Raw genomic sequence first — 20063 nt, 5'->3', positions numbered from 1 at the left:
AAACAAGTGATTTTTCATATGACATTTCCTTTACTTGTCTACTAAAATATGGATAATTATTACCATCCATAAATAGGTCATATTTACCACAATTAGCTTATAAACACAAGAAGCTGTTTCGTTGCAACTGTACCCATGTCGGGTACAGTTGGAACAGTACCCGAGTACAGTTGAGACACCCATCCGTAATGCTGTAAAGCTGCCTAACCAATTCATTGAATTTGTAAAATACCTTTAAAATGAGAATTCAACAGTTTTTATTTCCATTCAGTATTTTATTTGATTATTTGTTAAGTTAAAAGTAGTTCATTAGTAAAAACATTGAACAGTAATGGTAAATAGAGATACAATATTTAATTTCAGTTTGTCATTTTAACAGTAGGCTAGGCTAACAGTTCGGGTGAGTCACAGTAAAGCACATTGAACAATTGCAAACAATCAAATGCACTAAAATAACATATTAAACATAATAACAGTAAACATCGTGCAACTAAACTGCATGTGCCGCGATATATAGGATTCTAGTGCGGGTACAATTGATACACTGCGTCTCAACTGTACCCCCCTGACCTCCTCGCACATTTCTCTAGATTTTACAATGGTCTTGCATGACACACAGTCATGCAATATGCCAGTTTTCAGAGCAAAGATTAAGGTTTACGAAAATGTAAGTTAACTTTAAAAGTCATGTAAGGATGAGAAGCTATTCAATGTGGAAGGGAGGTGGTGAAATGAAAAATTTACCTTAGAAAAAAAATTTCACCGATATCTTCGGACTGGGGAAGCACACGTACTTCAAATTTCCCACGATCGAAGAGGGCGCTAATACGCATGTGCGAAGCAAATATCACAGGTCTATGGATCAGACTTGTTGAGCACGCAAGTTTTGAGGTGTCTCAAATGTACTCCTGTACCAACTGTACTCGGTCTACCCTAAGTAATGCACTGGTTGAACAATTTAACTCGATAAAAGACACTTGTTTTAATTGGTATTGAGTTGAAAATACATATGAAAAGCCAGAGTACGATAATCATACTGTTAACTAACTAATGATCTTTACAACGGAAATTAAATCAATCAAAAACGTACTCAAGCTGGACAATGGCTTTTAGCCAAAACAATCTTTGTTGCATTCATTTCCTGTTATCACTGTAAAGCTGCATTGAAACAATCTTTATTGTAAAAAGCGCTTTATATAAATTAAGGGGACTTGACTTATGCTGACAGACCATCAAGAATTAGCAACTCAATATAAAACGTTTTCCCATAGCCCATCACAAAATGTTTATGAATTCATGATCCATTTATGGAAGCATTCACATGCTTCAATTTATGGTCAAAGAACAACAGAAGCAGACTGAAATTCAATGCAGACATTCTTTGAGTGACCAGAACATTTGAGTACATCAAAAAGGCATTGCCAAAGCAGTTTAAACAAATAAATAAGCATGTAAAAGAGAGATTTAAAGGTCAAAAATACTGTATCGTGGAAATGTATATGAATATTTTGTCAAATGACAGAATACAGACAGAACACTCAGCATAGTTTTTGACCTGGAAATGTGTAGCTAATGGTAACAGCACATTTTAAAAGCGTTAGGAAAAAGGAATGGCGACGAGAGTGTTTTTAATGTCAAGTCATTCTCAGCTGACTCTCTGTACTTTGCTTTCAACTGTGTCTACCGAGTCATCCGCTGAGCTGCGCTTTTTAGACGACACCAGGGACAATGACACTTCCTGTTTATCCTCTAAAACCTTACATGTAGACAAGCCAGTTTTTGGCAAATCTATGTCCAAGCCGGGGCTGTCCAAACAGGGCATTGTATCGGTTGGCACTAATTCAAGCTCTGTGGAGCTTAGTACCTCATGCTGCTCAGTTTGTAATTGAACATCCATATCCTCCAGTCCTGTTAAAGTGCCACTGATAACTTCAGTTTGTTGCTCTTCTAGATCCACATTGAGCTCCAGTGCCCCCTTGTGGCCATTGATTGAAATGTTATCTGCTCCTGACAGGATCTCCCTCCTGAGTGAGGCCAACTGGGCCTGCAGGAGCTCCTTGTGCTGAGCTTCAAGGTTTTCCATCTAACAAGAAAAAAGTAACAGTTTTCCACAGGAGAAATATTAATTTGAATTAGCCCACGCCTATACATTCAGAACACTTACAAGCTTGGCCACCTTCTGTTGGCTGTGATCTGGACATTGATATGCTTGCAGTTCCTCAAACATCCTGACATTAGATTGAACCAGACTTGCAACCTAAAAATAAAATAGAAGTGCAAAAGAAGACTGAACTACAGTAAGTGTATGTACAAAAAACGTGGAATATTACTTTAATGAACGTTTAAAATGACTTAATTTACAAATACAAGGCTAAATATTAACAAAATCCATGTATACCTGTTCTTTGAGCTGTTTAATCTCAGTTTGTAGTGTCTTCTCCATAGTCTCCTTCTCCTGACGGAGTGTGTCAATCTGCTGGTGGAGCTCCAGGAGTCGTTTCTGTAGCAGGGTCTGTTCCAAAACTTCTGCGTCCTGAAATTACAGTGACAAAGCTTTTAGATCACTATTATTTTACCTCTTATCAGACGAACATGATCATCTCTGAGCTCCGCCCTAACTTCCGCTAAGTGAGGTCAAAATACGAGCGTGGTCATAGATATATCGATCGTAGATGCCTCATTTTACTGATCCGTGCAGGGGCTAATGAGGCATCTACGTATATATCTATGACCACGCTCGTATTTTGACCTCAATTAGCGGAAGTTATGGCGGAGCTCAGAGATGATCACGTTCGTCTGATAAGAGGTAAAATAATAGCATAAATACTGCTCGGTTTCTCGCAGAAACTGATCGTTTCACTAGATTTCACACCCTTATTCATTGTCTGGTATCGTTTAATGCCCTTTGAAGCTGTACTGAAACTGTCATTTGGACCTTGAACCGTTTGGAGCCCATTGAAGTCCATTACATGTAGGGCTGTAACGATATGCGATATGAAATCGAAATCGCAATACGCAGGTCCACGAACCTGTATCGCGATGTGAGAAGGCAGAATCGCGACACACCCCTTCCAACTCCCAGAATTATCCTTCCTGTCCAGATCCAATGCAACCACATTTTTAAATTACTATAAGTATTAGGCTATTTGAAGTTAACATTATAAAATACGTAGACCTACACCACAAAACTAGTTGAGGATAAATTCTTTAATTGTATCTGTAAGCGTCCTCCAATTACGTGTGATACCTTAAGCTTTCCAATCATGTGACGCGTCATGCAAGCTAGTTGAAGAACGTGAGGAAACATGGCAACCAACCCAGAGGTCGCGGACCCTCCTAATACTTTTAAGTCAGCAGTATAGCAACATTTTGGCTACCCGGTGGAGAACAAGGATGGCAATCGTGTAGTTGACAAGACCCACACAATTTGCCGTAAGTGTTTCAAGAAGTTCCCCCAACCGGCCGGCAACACAACCAACATGCAGATGCATATCTTAAAGGGGTGGTAAACCACGATTTCACTATTCTAACTTAAGCTAGCGTGTAATGTTGCTGCTTTAGCATAAACAACATCTGCAAAGTTACAACGTTCAAAGTTTAAAGCAAAGGGAGATATTTGCTTTTAAAGAAATCAGTTTCTAAGAACTACAGCAAACGGCCAGTAGGCGACTACACACATTCCTCCAGGGTTGGTGACATCACCAGGCTCAATATTTACATAAACCCCTCCTCCGAGAATATTAAATAGGGGGGGGTGAGGCCATTTTGTATCGCGGCGCTGTTGAGGTATAGTTAGGCTGGAGTGTTGTTGCCGCGATGCAGAGGAAACGCTGTTATATTCATCCGGATTGCAGGTCTGGGGTACTTGCTTTGTTCAGCCTTCATAGGGACAGGGGTGCGTTGCAGAGCGTTTAACATACAGCATGTTATATGCACGTGTGTTTGAGACAGAAGGGAACAGGCACTTGCGGGGCTCCCGCAGCACATCTCACGGAGGGAAACTTTCACAATGTTCGCGAGTTCAACACCGGATTTGCACAACGTCAGCTGCATAAGACAAACACTGCCAGTGTGTGAATGGGAATGCACGACGCGCGCGGGGCTCCCTCCCGCAGCAGTTTTTCACGGAGGAAAACTTTCACAATGTTCGCGAGTTCAACACCGGATTTGCACAACGTCAGCTGAATAAGACAGCCAGTGTGTGAATGCACGACGCGCGCAGGGCTCCCTCCCGCAGCACATTTCACGGAGGAAAACTTTCACAATGTTCGCGAGTTCAATGCAGGATATGCACAACGGCTTGACCTGAAAGCTGGATTTACAAACAGAAGCTGTTTACGGGCCACAACCTGTAAGTCTGATTTATTTTTCATCGATGTGTTTTCCTGTAATAGGTTGTAGCAAGGAAGTAAACAGATGACAACGCTGTTCTGCAAACCAGTCTGTTAAATGCTTATTCATACTTAACGTTATCCGACGAACACCTATCGTTACAAACACTAACGTTAAAATCTCAACAGCGAACCTGGCATTAGTGTAAATGATTCTTTGATTAGAGCTTTTATGTATTATGTATCTACAGGCATGCTAAACATCGTTCTGTGTGTGATTTGGCTACTATAGTAAAGCCAGTGCTTAGTGTTTTGGGTTAATAGTTCTTGCGACAGATATTTGGCTATAATCGTTCTAAAAATACAAAAGTAACAGTGCCATTCAGTAGCGATCATTATAGATCCGCAGTCTTTACTCATTAGGACTGAACAGGTTCTGCTCGATCATCTTCACTAAAATGTTCTGGGTCTGATTCGGGCTCAGATTGGTGTGGTTTTATTGACGCCATCGTTTCTAATACTGACCAAAGCAAAGTCTACCGGTAAGGTAAGGGGCGTGACGTTTCCGACAAACATACACTGCGGTTAGCGAATCACAACACACTGGGCCAGCTAACCAATCTCAGCCCATTGCGTATTTTTGAGGGACTGGCTTCATACAACCCGGAAAGCATCAGACCGTTTTACAAGGAGGGACAGAGCAGTGTAGAATAAATGTCAAATATATGAAAAATAATGATTTTTTTTTAAAAAACGAAGCATTAACACGTTACAGTGCACCCCACAAACACAATCAAGCCTTCAAAACAATGTGTTTTACCACCCCTTTAAGGCACCATCCCGACTTCAGTTTAGCTCGTGCACAGAAAACAACCCAACAGCAGCAGCCTACACTGCCTAGTTTATTCCAAGCAAAGTTTCCAGCCAATTCAGATCGAGCACAAAAAATTACAGATGCAATTGGAATTTTTATGTCACTGGATATGCGCCCTTTTTCGGTTGTTGAAAACGAGGGATTCAAGTATTTACTTAGTGCGCTCGAGCCCCGTTATGCATTACCGAGCTGGGCGCATTTCTCTCAAAATGTGCTACCAAAACTTGGAGAAAGCAAAGGCTAAGGTGGAGGAAGGGTTGAGTACTGCTGAATCCATCACAATCACCACCGATGGATGGACGTCCCATGCCACAGACAGCTATATGACCATAACCGCACACTATATTACAGCCGATTGGCAAATAGCAAACCCCGTCCTCCAAACACGCACTGTGTATAAGAGCCATACAAGCGACCATTTATCAGAAATACTTAAAGAGGCTGTGATAGATTTTCAGAATTTTCAACTCCCTTAAATCAAATCCACAACGAGTTTGGTTTTCTTAAGAGAAAGAAGATGTTTATTTGTTTAATGTTTACTTACTTGATTTGTGGTTTAGAGCACAGACAGTAAACCTCAGTTACCTCAGTGCGAAAAAACATTAACCATTTTTCTTTGTAAATGTAAGATTGTTTGAAGAAGAATTTTCAAAATGCTCGAATCATCTCCACTATGGACTTTAGTTCTGTTTGTTTTTCAACAGTATTTTATTACAAAGAAAACAGAAGTGTTATAGGTTTGGCTATATAGTTTAATTTACTTAGGTATTTTGTTAATAATTTGCACAGTTAATATTGTTATTTGGTGTTCAGTTTATACAGGTTTTTCAAATGTTATTTAATAAAAAAAAAAAAATGTCCTCAAAATATCTTTTGAACTGTTTTGTCAAAGCCATTATGATCGGTGTCACATGATCCTTCAGAATTCTTTGTAAGATGCTGATTTGGCATTCAAGAGACATTTCTTATTATTAATGTTGAAAACAGCTTAATCTTTTTGTGGAAACAGTGATAACATATTATAATTCTTTACTTTTTAAACAACTAATCATTTCTTTTAAAAATCTTACATTTAAACAGAAGTGTACGTCATGAACACTGAATGAAAATGAATAAATAGTAAAACATCATTAAATACAATAAAACGGTAATATGTTCAGTGATTCCTGTTAATAATGACCTGTTCAGTAATGATACCAGTAGCCGTGTCATAGATCACACTGTTTCCCTGTCCATCAGGGTCCATAAGAACAAGAGTCTGTGTCCCATCACATGAATTCTGGGAAGACCCCACCTCCTCCTCAGCACCCAGTGGCATCCCATTTCTCTCACCATCCTCCTTCAAACACAAAGCAGAGATCAACAACAATACTTCAAATTAAAAACCAAGAGGTTTAGTGGTAGATCATCCTTGTTAAAAATGGTCATATTATGCTCTTTAACATTTTCAACTTTCCTTACTGTGTAATGTTAGCCTAGAAATAAATGTAATTTGCAGCCAGGGTAGTCTAGCAACTCTCCGTTGGCTTGCGAGCTGGAAAAACCAAACTCTGGTCAGGCCAATCACATCGTGTATAGAGTCGGTGAGCGGGCTTAACGGTTCCGCATGCTACTTGTAAACAAAGAAGCTGGCGAACAGCGGTCTTTCGAATCGGCTTTGGCCGCGACTCTGGAAGGCTTGGATTTAAGCTTTTCTATGAGAAAAGAACAAAGAACGGCACTGAAGTCATTCTTAAGAAAGAAAGATGTCTTCGGAGTTTTGCCAACCGGATACGACAAAAGTTTAATCTATCAACTAGCTCCGCTTCACCTTCTTTGTTTCTCTGGTTGGTTGTAGCGCTATCCTATTGCGTGCAGTGGGAATTTGAAAGACAACCGTTTATCCCACCCCTCGGATTGAGCAATGCCAATGGTGAGTTCCCAGACCCAACATCCAGATGTGGGTCTGGCTTGTCAGGCTAGTGTAATGTTGCTGTGAGCATGAAAAAGGACTGCAATGTTACAAAGTCACTCCAAATGGGGTATTATTATTCCATTATCAGCAGTGTTGGGTGTAACTAGTTACTAAGTAATTAGTTACTGTAATTTAATTACTTTTCCCTTGAAAAGTAAAGAAAGGGATTACTCTTATTTCTTCTGTAATTTAATTACAGTTACTTTTGATGTAATTGAACTAAATACTGTGTATCAACTGTAGAACAATTATATATAATACAATAGTGCAATTAACATAATTTAACTTTGAAATGCGTGTTTTATGTATCCTTTTCACATTTGTAATACTTTGGTCAGTTAATAAGAATAATTGATGTAGTTTTATATTATGTATTTGAATGAATTTAAAGAGCTGTTTCATGTCTATCCTTGAATTACTCAACTAGTCAAGGTTGATATAGGATTTAGAAAGTAATTAAATACTTTTTGGAAAGAGTCATTTGTAGAGTAATCTAATTACACTATTGAAGATGTAAGTAGTAACTAGTAATTAATTACTTTTTAGTAACTTACCCAACACTGGTTATCAGTAAGCGCTGTTTCTGAACTCCCTGAAGTTTTCTCTTGAGTTTTCTTACAGGAACACATCACAATACCCCTATATCCACAATTATGCCCCTAAGTCATACACACACACACACACACACACACAAAAAGGGGGCGAGGACTAGTTTAATTGCGTTTGTAGTGTGTTGAAACTTGTGGATATTAGTGGTGTGGATCACAAAACTCATGGCTCGGATCATATTACAGTTTGAGTCACAGATCGGATAATTTTTCTAATCAGCAAAAACAAATAAAATATTTTTTCCTGTGCATGTATACATTTCCAGCTACATAGAGATGAAAAATATGTTTTTAAAAAAGTTACAAAAAAAAGTGTTTTTGAATGTTCAAGCATGAAAATCTGTTCTAGTAGACTCCAAAAAAATAAAACCAAGGGCATAATAATGTAAGATTGAAAATAATCAAAGATATTTGAAATAAAAAAAAAAGACATTTGCTTTCCTGTTTTCAACCCCCCTCTTTCTTACCAGAAGGGCCATTTGGAATTCCTAAAGAAAAAGAGATGCTGAGGGCCTGTAGGCCAAAATGTGTCACACCTTTACAGTGGGGGAAGTTGTAATTATTTGATTGGTCACTTTGAATGTCTCATGTTTGGGTTTATTCACATGGTCAAGAAAAGGATAAAAGAAGATTGTAACGGGTGCTCTGGCGCTCTATTCTCTGGCTCTTCCTTTCGCTGGGGCTTCTTTGCTCTGACTCTTTCTGTCTTCTCTTTTCTAAAGTCTCTCTCCCTCTCTTTCTATCCCTCAGGCAACATTCCATTCATGCTGGGTACGGTTAATGGTATAAGTTATCATCTCATACATCTATTTTGAAACTATTTTAAGTGTAACCATAACCAGAAATTGTCATAAAATCCTTTCTATTACAAATACTGTGCAACCTAGTTTTGATTTGGTCTTGACTTTGAAGTTCTACCTATTGCAATACAATATACCGGTACTAGTCACATTATAGCAACGCTCTCCCACATATTTTGCTATTGTAACTATGCTTATTTCCGTCGTTGGTATAAGTAGCAGTGGATGGTAAAGACGAGAAATGTGCAGTTTTCTATCATCTTCCTGATCACGTTTCTTTAGTCATTCGGCAACCCTGCAGCCTGAACCACTGTAGGCGATCCATGTATTCTTAATGAATATGCCGACAACAAAACCTTTCTGTTTGTCTACCTTTGGTTCCACAGTCAATAGGGTTTCAGTGCCAGCGGTCAGGATGGGCTGAGTTAATATGGATCCAATGCTCGTGCCATCTCCACCTGGTCCAAGACTCACTGCCAGCCCTTCATATGCTTTAGCATGAGCCTCTGAGCTCTCACCATAATACTGTCGGCAGTTCACATTCTGGGAGAGGACGCATGAAAACATTATTGAGTTCAAAAAATGCAATATCGCGGAAAAACTTCACACTAAGGACGATAAATATAACATTTTACAAATCATTCAAATTCTATGGAAAAATATGGAAATCCAGGCATTTACATTACATTTACATTTAGTCATTCAGCAGACGCTTTTATCCAAAGCGACTTACAAATGACAGCAATAGAAGCAACTAGAACAGTCAAGGGCAACAGTATGCAAGTGCAGTAACAAGTCTCAGTTAATCTAGCACAGAACACACAGGACAGAAGCACAGACCACAACTATAACGTCAACGACACAGAAGAATCACTTTTAGAACAACAATAAAAAGAGCTTGAGCATTTAAAGTGGCAGACGACATAAGTACAGTACACGCTTATAACAAACAGAACATCATCGTACGTTGGTGTGGTTGCTAATATAGTTATCTTTATAGTTATCATTCTTGGTGTGAACGGGCCTTTAGCCCGATGTTATCCATCTTTACCTGAGTGACTTGGATCTGGAATGTGGTGTGGGGATTTCGGAAATGTGTTTTATAGTGTTTGATGGCCTCGTCCCTCCTGTTGAAACCATTTCTACAGCGGTAACAGTGCCAATGCGCACCTTTAAACCTCTTTTCTCCTTTAATAGTTCCCACAATCTCACAATGGATACAGCAGCGCAGCACCTTCAAGCCTGTCCATAAAAAATATGTGTAAGAGAGAGACTGATTTCATCAAAGAGCACCATTCATACAAGCTAAATAGTGAGTCTGTAGATTCTCTGTGCCTTACCTGCAAAGTCAATGCCTTTGTCCACGTGTTTGATGCGGAAGTGCGCTCGCAGGATGACGGGATCTTGGTAAGCCTCGGCCACAGAACAGAGCGGGCAGTGCATGTGCACTCCTTTCTCCTGCCCCAAACACTTCTCATCCTGACACAGCACAGGTGTGTACGCGTGCTCTGTTCCTCTGACACGAACCGAAGGATGGGCCTAGAAAAACAAATGCAGACAGGAAGACAGCCTTGTCAATGCAACTCTAAAAGAGACATTATAATGAATAAGTAGCCCTATTACTGTGCTGACAGCTGTTTATGGCTGTCTCAAAAACGTTGTTTTTTTAATACATAAAGCAGTCATTTTTATTTTGTTCTAAATGGGAGAAATATGTTCATTAAATGTTCATGAGAACACATCTGGAGCTTGTGAATCTGCTGAAGTGCTACAGAGAAGTGAGATCAAGTGAAGAAGTGCTCTATCATAATCATAATGATTGTAATTTTTTTTCATGTTTGTTTTATCATTCTGATTGTTATTTATGCATCAAATTAATAAAATGATGCATCAGTTTAGATTAATAAAATGACATGAATAAAATGCTCCAGTCCATCCGGCCACTACCGAGTTTTAATTCTTAATTTATATGATATTATTACCATCATCATCATCATTATCATTATATATAGAATGCACTTGGTCACTTTGGTGACATCTATTATTTATAACTTATTTTATATCCTAGAAATTATATTGCTCTGATGTGAACAGCTGTAGATGTAGCAGGGTCAACAAATCCAACAAGGCAGTATCAAAGGTTACCGTTAATCAATACCCTTTAATATTTCAAACACAATGGCTTTAATGTTATTCATATTCACTTTGGTGATGTCTATTTTATTGTTCTGATGTGAACAGCTGCAGAGGTCACCAAATCTGACAAGGCAGCATAGCAGGTTCCCGAAATCCAATACCTTTTCTATTTCAAATACAATGGCTTATAATGTTACCCAAATTCACTCTGGTGATGTTTAACCTCCTCTATTTTATATCCTAGAAAGCATTTTGGTCTGATGTGAACAGCTGCAGATTTACAGCAGGGGCACCAAATCTGAAAACACAACATTAGAGGTTACTGAAACCTGTTACCTCCTGTATTTCACATATGAAAACCTCTGTAAACAGCATGCTAAATGTATTTATTTATTATGCAAATTGCAAGCGAAATGTTTTAATGTGCATTTCTTTAAGAGCCCCTTGTGGTAATCATAAGCATTGCCGCAGAAAACCAATGAAACTTGGCCCATGCCATAAGCAGCAAGTTTGACAACAATATGAGAAATTATTACAACCACGATTTTCAGGTAATCCAAAAAGCTCTTGTCTGCAAAATGCTATTATTCATGTACATGATGTAGATGAAATGCATATGTTTAGATGGGCCTAATTCATCACTAACAGTTGTATTCATTTATATATAGATTTCATAAGGCCTGCAACTACGTTAGTTGAATAAAATAATTATTTTATAATTATAAAACCATACCAGGATGATAATGCAAATCTTGACTACTGTACTGAATAACATTTGTCCAGAAAGTTAAAAGCTGCACGCAGCTTTTGCACACTTAATCAAGCTAACAACTTTAGCAAGCTAACACAAAACTCACAGCATTTTATGTTTAAACTTTCACTCACCACAAAAGCGGACATGCCTTTGATATTATATAAAACCCCGCTTCAGATTCAGCTGTCCGCCCGGCGTTTGTCGTAGTCTTTAGCCTATGAAACATCCCATTTCAAAGCGCTTGTGTGTGGTTCGTCATCTGCGTGTACACATATTCACCTGCGAGTTCCCAGCACACAACACCGATGAACGAAACGGCGAGATGTCATTATAAGAGCTCATCGTAAATCAATTGCATTGGCCACCATCAGCTTGGGTTGGATTTTAAACCAATCAGCACCGTAATCGATGAGTAAAGGATGTCGGTGCCACCACAACGAAGGCTGCACGTACACTGGTATAAGATAAAAAAAATATCCATTCTATTAAATATTTACAGATATTTAAGGTAGCCAGACACGTTCATTATCTTATCTGAATTATTGCACTTATACTGCTTATAAAATTCATAATTCATACATTTTATTTTAACGAATTATTAGAATATAACGTTAGCTGTCTTGTTTTTGTTACAATTCCGCTATTAGAGAAAATGTTTTACTAAAGTGCTAATATTTCATTTTATACGTATTAAAAATATATAAATTATTTCATAAATTGTGTTTGTAAAAGGTCTTATAGCAACATACACCGTATGATTCCACAAGGGGATGTAGCTCAGTGGTAGAGCGCATGCTTTGCATGTATGAGGCCCCGGGTTCAATCCCCGGCATCTCCAGTTTTCTTTAGAACTAACGTACATACTACAGTTATATCCTATTCAACTTTACAATCAAAACAAAACAAAAAACAATAAATAGAATAAAAAGTGATTTGAAAGACGTAATATAGTAAATTAAAGCTTATTCTTGCAATTTTCCTGCCAACCACAAGAGGTCTGTCTCTAACATTGATGAGATTACTTGTCAATCATTTGGCATTCAGTTGTTTTGGATGTGTAGATGCAAGGCATAAAACCAAACAGCTGACACAGAGTAATCAAAACATCTTTTTATTTTATAATTGTGATACAAAGCATGTTTCTTCCTTTCTATTGTTTATTCCAATCTTCATCTGGCATCTGTCAGCAAAGGCTACAATTGAAATTAAAAAGAAAAAAGAAATTAAGTCATTGCCTCTCTGTTCAGCACTTACATTTTTAATGTTATATAAAATGCAGACAACAAATATACACTACCATGCAAATGTTTGTTAATACAATTTTAAAAACATGCTCACCAAGGCTGCATTTATATTTGTTCAGAAATAAAGTAAACAATTTAAAATAGCTGTTTTCTATTTGAATATGTCATTTATTCCCGTGATGGCAAAGCTGCATTTTCAGCATCATTTCATGCTTCAGTGTCACATGATTCTTCAGAAACATTCTAATATGCTGATTTGCTACTCAAGAAATATTTATTATTAATATCAATGGTGAAAACAGTTCATATTTTGTGAAAACCATGACAAAAAAAAAAAAGAACAGTATTTATTTGAAATGCGAAGTCTTTACTTTCGATCAATTAAATGCATCCTTGCTGAATAAAATATTACTTTCTTTCAAAAAGAAAAAAATAATCTTATACTTCAAAGTTTTAAATGATAGTGTTTATTCCTATAATACAATTTTGGCATGTTAAAGGTGAACTATGTAGGATTTTTGCAGTAAAATATCCAGAAACCACTAGGCCAGTGTTATATATTTTGTTCAGTTGAGTACTTAGAATATCCCAAATGTTTTCAACTATTTGTAAATCATGAGAAATTTGCTATTTTAACCAAGGAACCGGGACGTGTGAGCTATGCGTGTGAGGGAGTCGCCTGTCGATTGCGTCATATCTGCGTCACCCTCGGTCTCCGTTTTTATTCAGTGAAACACTTTACTCTCACTGCAGTGTGAACAAGTGTCACAGCAGCCGCTGAGCGAACGTCATAACTTCCTTTTCAACACACTCAGATATATCTAATACGATAAACAGAGTTGCGTTACCTCACTCATAACTGGAAAAGAGGAAGTGGCTCCATGTCATAATAAAAGTCCCGCCAGCGACTATGCCATAATAACAGTCCCGCTCTTCAATCGCTCCTGTGGCCTTGCTCAGCTCCACAACACTCGCTCCTGCTCTGCTTCAGACTACAGTAATGTTAATAATCGCATCCATGAACATGATTTCTGCCCGAGTCCTATCCTGACTGTTTCCCACCGGCTGTGAGGTGAAGACCACATGTCCCGAGATTCTGCGCTTAAACGTGCGTCATCAAACTACGCCTTTGTTTTGAACAGGCGACCTCTAGTGGACGGAAAAGTTACATAGTGTAGCTTTAAAGCGTATGTCATCATACTCACCCTGTCAGTTTCATTCTCAAACTCTGGATTCTTCCACTTCTGATTGGACAGAATACTCAGCACTGCCAATCCAAAAATAACAACTAAAATACCTAATGAGTTTGCAAACAGAGCTTCAGCGGGCAGCGCCGTATACGGTTCTGTATTGCTTCCATTTCTTCCGTTTCTGCTGAGACATAATTGATGGGCAACATTGAAACAGCTACAAACAGCTCATCCGTCAACAAAACACTCAATGATTGAAAATGAAAATCATTAGAGGGTGGTTTCACCGTAATAAGAGCTTCTTACACAGCTAATTCAAAGAGGAGAGTAACTATTTATCCAAATAAGATAAGTGATTGTGATTGTAGCATTGTCACTCACAGCGTCAGCAGTAGTTTCTCATTGATCCCAGACAGGCTGGTGATGAGACTTAGGGTGAAGATGGCCATGCCCATCCAGATGTGGAGAGGTTTCAGGCGGGCTCTAAAAGCCAAAGGGGTCCAGGGCAACAAGAAAGCACAAAGACCCAGAAACCACTATTCAATCAGAGGAGAAAGGCACAGGAGACGATGTCAAGCATCATTCCATTGAAATTTGATGGAGTAGAACATACTCATGGAGCTTTACCAAGCATGAAGCAGTGAAAATACTGTGACATGTCAGTCATCATCAGGCTAGCCCATGTGGTATACCTGCAAAGTGAATAGGGCCACTGTGGAGATCCCAGTCCAGCTGTGTAATGAATACAGATGAGGGATGTTGTTGGCACTGTGAAAATCAAAGGCAGCACACAAGCCTAGCACAGACAACACCCCTGCCACGAACAACAGCCCTGCGTGGGCCAACTTACTCCACCACCTGCTCCAGGTGAGAGGAACACGGTAGAGGAGTATGGCTGAGAAGAGAAAGAGAAAACTGTAAAATGTGTATTCACAGTAAGTGTTTTATGAACATGGTATAAACATAGTGGCACCCTGTTTTTTACATGGTACCATGGTGATATCCCTGGAAGTAATTTCTTTGGAATATACCACGTACACTACCACTCAAATCAGTAATACGTATGTTTCTTAAAGGAATTAAAGGTGCAGTATGTAATATTGATAACTAGTGGTTGAAATCAGCAGTCCAAATTCAAAATATTGGAGAGAGTTGTTTCCCACTCCCCCTACTCCTCAGACCTGACGCTCACGCTGGCCAGATTGAGGATACGCAAGATCTCTGACCCAGGCTGTGTCCGAAATCATCCCCTATACCAGGGCACTATTTGAGGGGACATCCATTTGTAGCGGTGTACGAATTAAACCATAGTGAACGAGCGCACTCATTCAATCCCGCAATGCACCGCAATAATGGGTGTACAAACAAAGTACGCTAAACGCTCCCATAATGCACTGTGAGAGTCATGCGCTAAATGAATCATCAATCCATCCATTTTCCAAACCGCTCGTCCAACGTGGTTACAGCGTAATATATGCAGGTATATCAATTCCTTTTTAATTGATTATTAAATTGTTTAATTAAGGTTTATACATGCTAGTTTCCATGACAGAGTTCAAGATAAATCTGCCAGTTTGCTAAGTTTTAAATGATTATTAAACTGCAAGCAGAAACTATGCAAAAGCGGCAGCCCTTCCGGCACACTCAGTGTCTGAATGCACTCACTCGCTTTCATTCACTCCTTCAAGTGGACTATATTAGTGGAGTTATGTAGGGAATAGTGAATGAGTGTATAGAGGGCGATTTCAAACACAGCAGTTTGTTTGTTGGCATGCATGGCAGCAGTACGCTGTGTTTTCCGCCAACTGGCAACCTGTGATGTCGAAATACTATTGGGTAAACTGGCAGCGTGTGGTATTGTACAGACCAAAACAAAAACAGACATTTCAAGATCACATTTCAAAGTAGAATAACTGGCTGTAACATTGTTTTTCAGAGAAACAAGTATGTGAACTTAGCATATTTCCTAAATACAGTATCTGCAAACATATTATGGTATTTGTATGCTTTAGTAGAGTGAAAAAATTACAAACAGCACCTTTAATTCTTTCATTTATAAAGGAAACATTTAATTGATCAAATGCGACTGTAAAAACGTATGTTACAAAAAAATCTATTTGCTGTTCTTTTGAAGTTTATATTCATCAAATAATCTTAAAAAAAACAATGTGAAACTGAAGACTGATTGATGCTGAAAATTCAGCCTTGCTATCATAGGAATTATTTACATTTTAAAATGTATTAGTGAAGTTATTAAATGTAATGTCGGGAGGAGTACGCCCATCTAATCTTCCAATTAATACCAAGGTATAAAACCAGCAGCTTACCTCTTCCCATTTAGTTCCTGCAGCATCCCTCCTCCTCCCCTGCTCCTCCTTTTGTACAATTTTGCCTGTTATAGGGGGGCAATCGGAGCTCGGGTAGAATATCCTCTCCGAGCCCCTCTATAGCAGACAGCAAGCCAAATCTGTTTACCACTTTCACAAAGATTATATGGGCACACAAACTCGTGAACTGTTATTAAGAATATCACTGTTTTTACTATTTTATTGATTAACTTTTAAACTTTTGAACGGTATAGTGTAAATAATTCTATGAAATTTGAAAGTGGTAATAAGTCTCATGGCATATTAAAGTAACAGTACACAGCAAGAAATGTTGTGTTTAAAAGAATGTCTCCTACGCAGTTTACATTGGTCAGCTCCTGCGTCAGCATCACACGCATGTGTTGTGGTGCTCACGTGAACAGCATCGGCCAATGGTAAGCCGGCATTCTGACATAACTCAGAAGCGCTGTTCTGTATTTACTATGTATGTCAACTGCATAGGAAACTGACACAGACTAGAAGAAATTGTTGAATAAAGTCGTTATTTTTGTTTGTTTTTTGCGCACACTTTGCATAATAAAATTAAGGTTGAACCACTGGAGTCACATGGACAATTTTTTACTACCTTGTTCATTAAATAAATAATTCATATTTTTTTACTTTGAAGATTGAAATGATTGTGTATATTATGTGTTGATAGCTACGCAACATATTAGTATTACAAGAATCTTCAATAGTTTCTTCATCTGCAACCAATCCAGCTGCACATACAAAGGGACACGCTTGAAACAAAGAGCCATAAAATCTCCAACAGAGGAATCTTCCCGTTTGGAAGATTTGGCCCTTCCTCATTGGTCAAGTCAACCCTGAGGGGTGTGACCTGTCCCAGACCTTTAAAGAGAGACGCTCTTCAACTGCTCTCTCTCTCTCTCTCTCTCTCTCTCTCGACCGATGACCAACACATCACTTCTGCTGTCCCTCACTAGTCTGGCAGGCCTACACACACATCAAGTGCAACTTCCTCGACCACGGCGGAGTCGAAATAACCGTGCAAGTTCATCATATCTTCTTCAGTCAATGCAGAAGAAATCGATTGCAACTTCTACACCATTGGACCGAACTATCAAGACTTTCTCCTATGACTGTACATTGGACACTCTTCAGCTGCTCAGGCAAATGCATGTAACGTACTATATACAAAATTGCAGTGTATTTAGCTAAAGCTGTAAACCCCTTTGTTCAGACAAAGGAGCTTGTAGTCACTGACGGTTCTCCCAGGTGTTTTCATAGTTCCTTCCTCTGTTCTGATCCGGTTCTTCAACCACTTTAATAAAAAATTGTGCACAATACATATCTGGTTCTGACTCCATGCCTGCAAATAAATTGTCACTTAAATAATCGATTTTGTTACACGTTCTAAGCGCTGTAAATGGTAAGGAAGAATTATTTTCTGTGACCATGAAAAATACCCTTCTCTTAAAATTAATTAATAATCAATACTGAGTGTTCACAGGATGAACTGATTGACTGATTGTAATGTTAATGTAGCTACATCAAGTTAATCTCATTAAATGATTCAATATTCATAATTAATCATAATGAGCTATGAATAATGATTAATATTTCCCCTTTGAGCTAACTCGCTACACATCGTTGGACAGGTAATGAACACAATCTAACATTTATAATTTATTTACGTCTAAAATGTTTTTTTAAGCAAAGTATTTATCATAATGTACTTTAAATAACATTAGAAAAAAATATATAATTCATAAAATAAAATAATGAAACAAAACACCTTGTAATCACTGTTGATATTGCTTACATGATGGACTCGCAAATTATTTAGGAAAAAACGACATGTATCAAAATTCTATGTTATTTTGTCTAGAAGTGGGTTATTCATAGCTGGACTATATCGAGTCTAGTTAACCGAGACGGTGAAATGACGGGTATTGCTTATTGGGTAATAACGTTACCATCTAAAACCTCATTAGTTTTTTTCTTTTATAATTGTTGAGCTTTCTCCCATGTGAGTTTCAAAACAATTTCACTGCTAACACTAAGAATATAATGGTTATTGAATATCCTCCCTCATCTCCACAACTATGCTTCACAAATAAACTGATTTTAATCACTCACTATTCATATTGCAAATTAACTACACCATTTGCAGCTTGAAAGACTGTCCATTAGAGACGAGCACAGCTGTTTTTGTTTAATTAAATCCTTGTTATATCACTACACATTTACCTAACAGTTTGTCACTAAATGTGGTGGAAAATATTACTGACACACTTGGCACTTGATAAGCACTGATTTTGTCAAACGTGTGTGACAGATCCATTTCGTGTTCCACAAGAAAGAAAGTCATTCAGGTTTGGAATGACATGCTAGTTGTAAATTTAATGGACAGAATTATTCTTTTTGTGTGAACTATCTTTTTAAGCCAAATGTTGATCTGCCATCTAGGAGAAACAACTGCGTTATTAAACAGAAATTATTTCGGCAAGACCATTAACCTGAAAAGGAAAGAGAAGAGGTCTGCCAGTTAAGAAAGTGTTTACATGCGAGACGGAAAGGGAGCGGTTTCTTCTTACCATTTCCATATAGCACCACGAGACTCGTCACCATGAGGACCGGGTGCCAGTTAAACTGCAGAAAAGAACCATCCCAAGCAAAACCTCCTCTCCAGGTCCCACTCCACAGACACACGAGCATCACACACAAAAACCCGAGCAACACGCTTAGCACATAGAGAGACACAGGAAAACGCATCTGTGTGTAAAGCAGAAAGAGAAACAGATTGGATAAAATGATTTCAGAGCAAAACAAATCTTTTACTAGTTCTTTATTTAAGCTAATAACATAAATGTCTGATAAAGCTGTTTGGTGACATAAAAGTTTCTAAAAGCGTATACTTCAATTCTTTAATTACAAAAGATCCAGCATAGAATGTCTTGAAATGTTCAAGTCACAGCTAAATGAAATATACTCTTACCTTGCTTTTTTGTTCCAGACATTCAATTGACATATTTTCTCCTTTTTCTCTCTGTGACTTTCTTTTATGTGTCCAACCCCAGAATTTTGAGCGATTTTATGCAAGTCATGGTCATGCTGTTATAACTCATTATCCTTGAAAGCTTTAAAAAACAAAAAAAAACAAAAAAAAAAAACTTTGAACAGTTCTGCTTGTCTCAAGTGTCTACATAACTATTGTGGAGCTTCAATGGATGCCAAACGTTTATATTATTTGAGGAGGCGGAAAAAATTTCATACAGACTTTCTGATTTCTGGAGCTCAGACCTAACCCGGGCTTTCTTGCAGCCACAATTACTTTTACAAAGGGGAAATTTCTTTTGTTTTAAAATGTTCTTTAACAAATGGCTTGTTTAATGAATAAATCACTCTTCTGCTGTTCTTTAGACCATTGCTTCAGGTACTAAACCTGCCATTCAAGCAGGTCACCAAAAAACCCTAACTAGTAAAGGGCAAATGCCACTACCACTGAAGTTCTAAACACAGAAACATTGAAAATGTCTTTTTTGCTGTGTCATTTCATGAGAGCACAAAGGTGTTAGTGTCACTCTGTGACATCTTCAGAATTTTTGTCATGCTTGATGTTCTTTCACATAAGCTATCGTGAGAGCAGATAGAATGCAAATACGACTTGCCATGTCTTTTAAAATGCCAGTAAGATTTTATTATCTCGCTCAACCTTTATCTAAATGGCACGTTTTCTCCACACTGGACAGGGAACATGAGCTAAATGACTGGCATTATCCAGGAACTGACCAGCGAGATAGAGATTATGATAGGTTATAATAAAAGTGCAATGTCTTACA

The 20063-nt window shown here is 38.2% G+C and overlaps 2 protein-coding genes across 4 annotated transcripts; both read right to left on the bottom strand.

Annotated features, from left to right (window-relative positions):
* Positions 1 to 263: 263 nt before the first annotated feature.
* On the bottom strand, positions 264 to 11784 carry LOC307137285 (uncharacterized protein). Of its 3 annotated transcripts, none has more exons than XM_079834859.1 (9): positions 11589 to 11763; positions 9908 to 10106; positions 9619 to 9809; positions 8940 to 9110; positions 7714 to 7818; positions 6386 to 6544; positions 2399 to 2533; positions 2165 to 2257; positions 264 to 2083 (listed from the first exon to the last, which is right to left on the bottom strand). In XM_079834859.1, exons 1-9 carry the CDS (start codon positions 11601 to 11603, stop codon positions 1646 to 1648), a joined length of 1506 nt encoding a protein of 501 aa, XP_079690985.1. In that variant the 5' UTR covers positions 11604 to 11763; the 3' UTR covers positions 264 to 1645. The 3 variants fall into 3 exon arrangements, with proteins under 3 accessions (XP_079690985.1, XP_079690987.1, XP_079690986.1); XM_079834861.1 differs by lacking the exon at positions 7714 to 7818 and adding an exon at positions 10901 to 11001 and having other exon boundaries at positions 11589 to 11761; XM_079834860.1 differs by lacking the exon at positions 7714 to 7818 and having other exon boundaries at positions 11589 to 11784.
* A 770-nt stretch (positions 11785 to 12554) lies between these two features.
* On the bottom strand, positions 12555 to 19285 carry LOC307137286 (lysosomal membrane ascorbate-dependent ferrireductase CYB561A3). The gene is made up of 5 exons (XM_079834862.1): positions 19220 to 19285; positions 18819 to 18996; positions 14584 to 14786; positions 14273 to 14427; positions 12555 to 14072 (listed from the first exon to the last, which is right to left on the bottom strand). Exons 1-5 carry the CDS (start codon positions 19250 to 19252, stop codon positions 13823 to 13825), a joined length of 819 nt encoding a protein of 272 aa, XP_079690988.1. The 5' UTR covers positions 19253 to 19285; the 3' UTR covers positions 12555 to 13822.
* Positions 19286 to 20063: the final 778 nt, after the last annotated feature.

This window comes from Gobio gobio, assembly GCF_949357685.1.
Source record: "Gobio gobio genome assembly, chromosome: 14".
NCBI classification, from domain to species: domain Eukaryota; kingdom Metazoa; phylum Chordata; class Actinopteri; order Cypriniformes; family Gobionidae; genus Gobio; species Gobio gobio.
The sequence above is the reverse complement of the archived record's forward strand: the minus strand, read 5'-3'. Positions and strand labels throughout refer to the sequence as shown.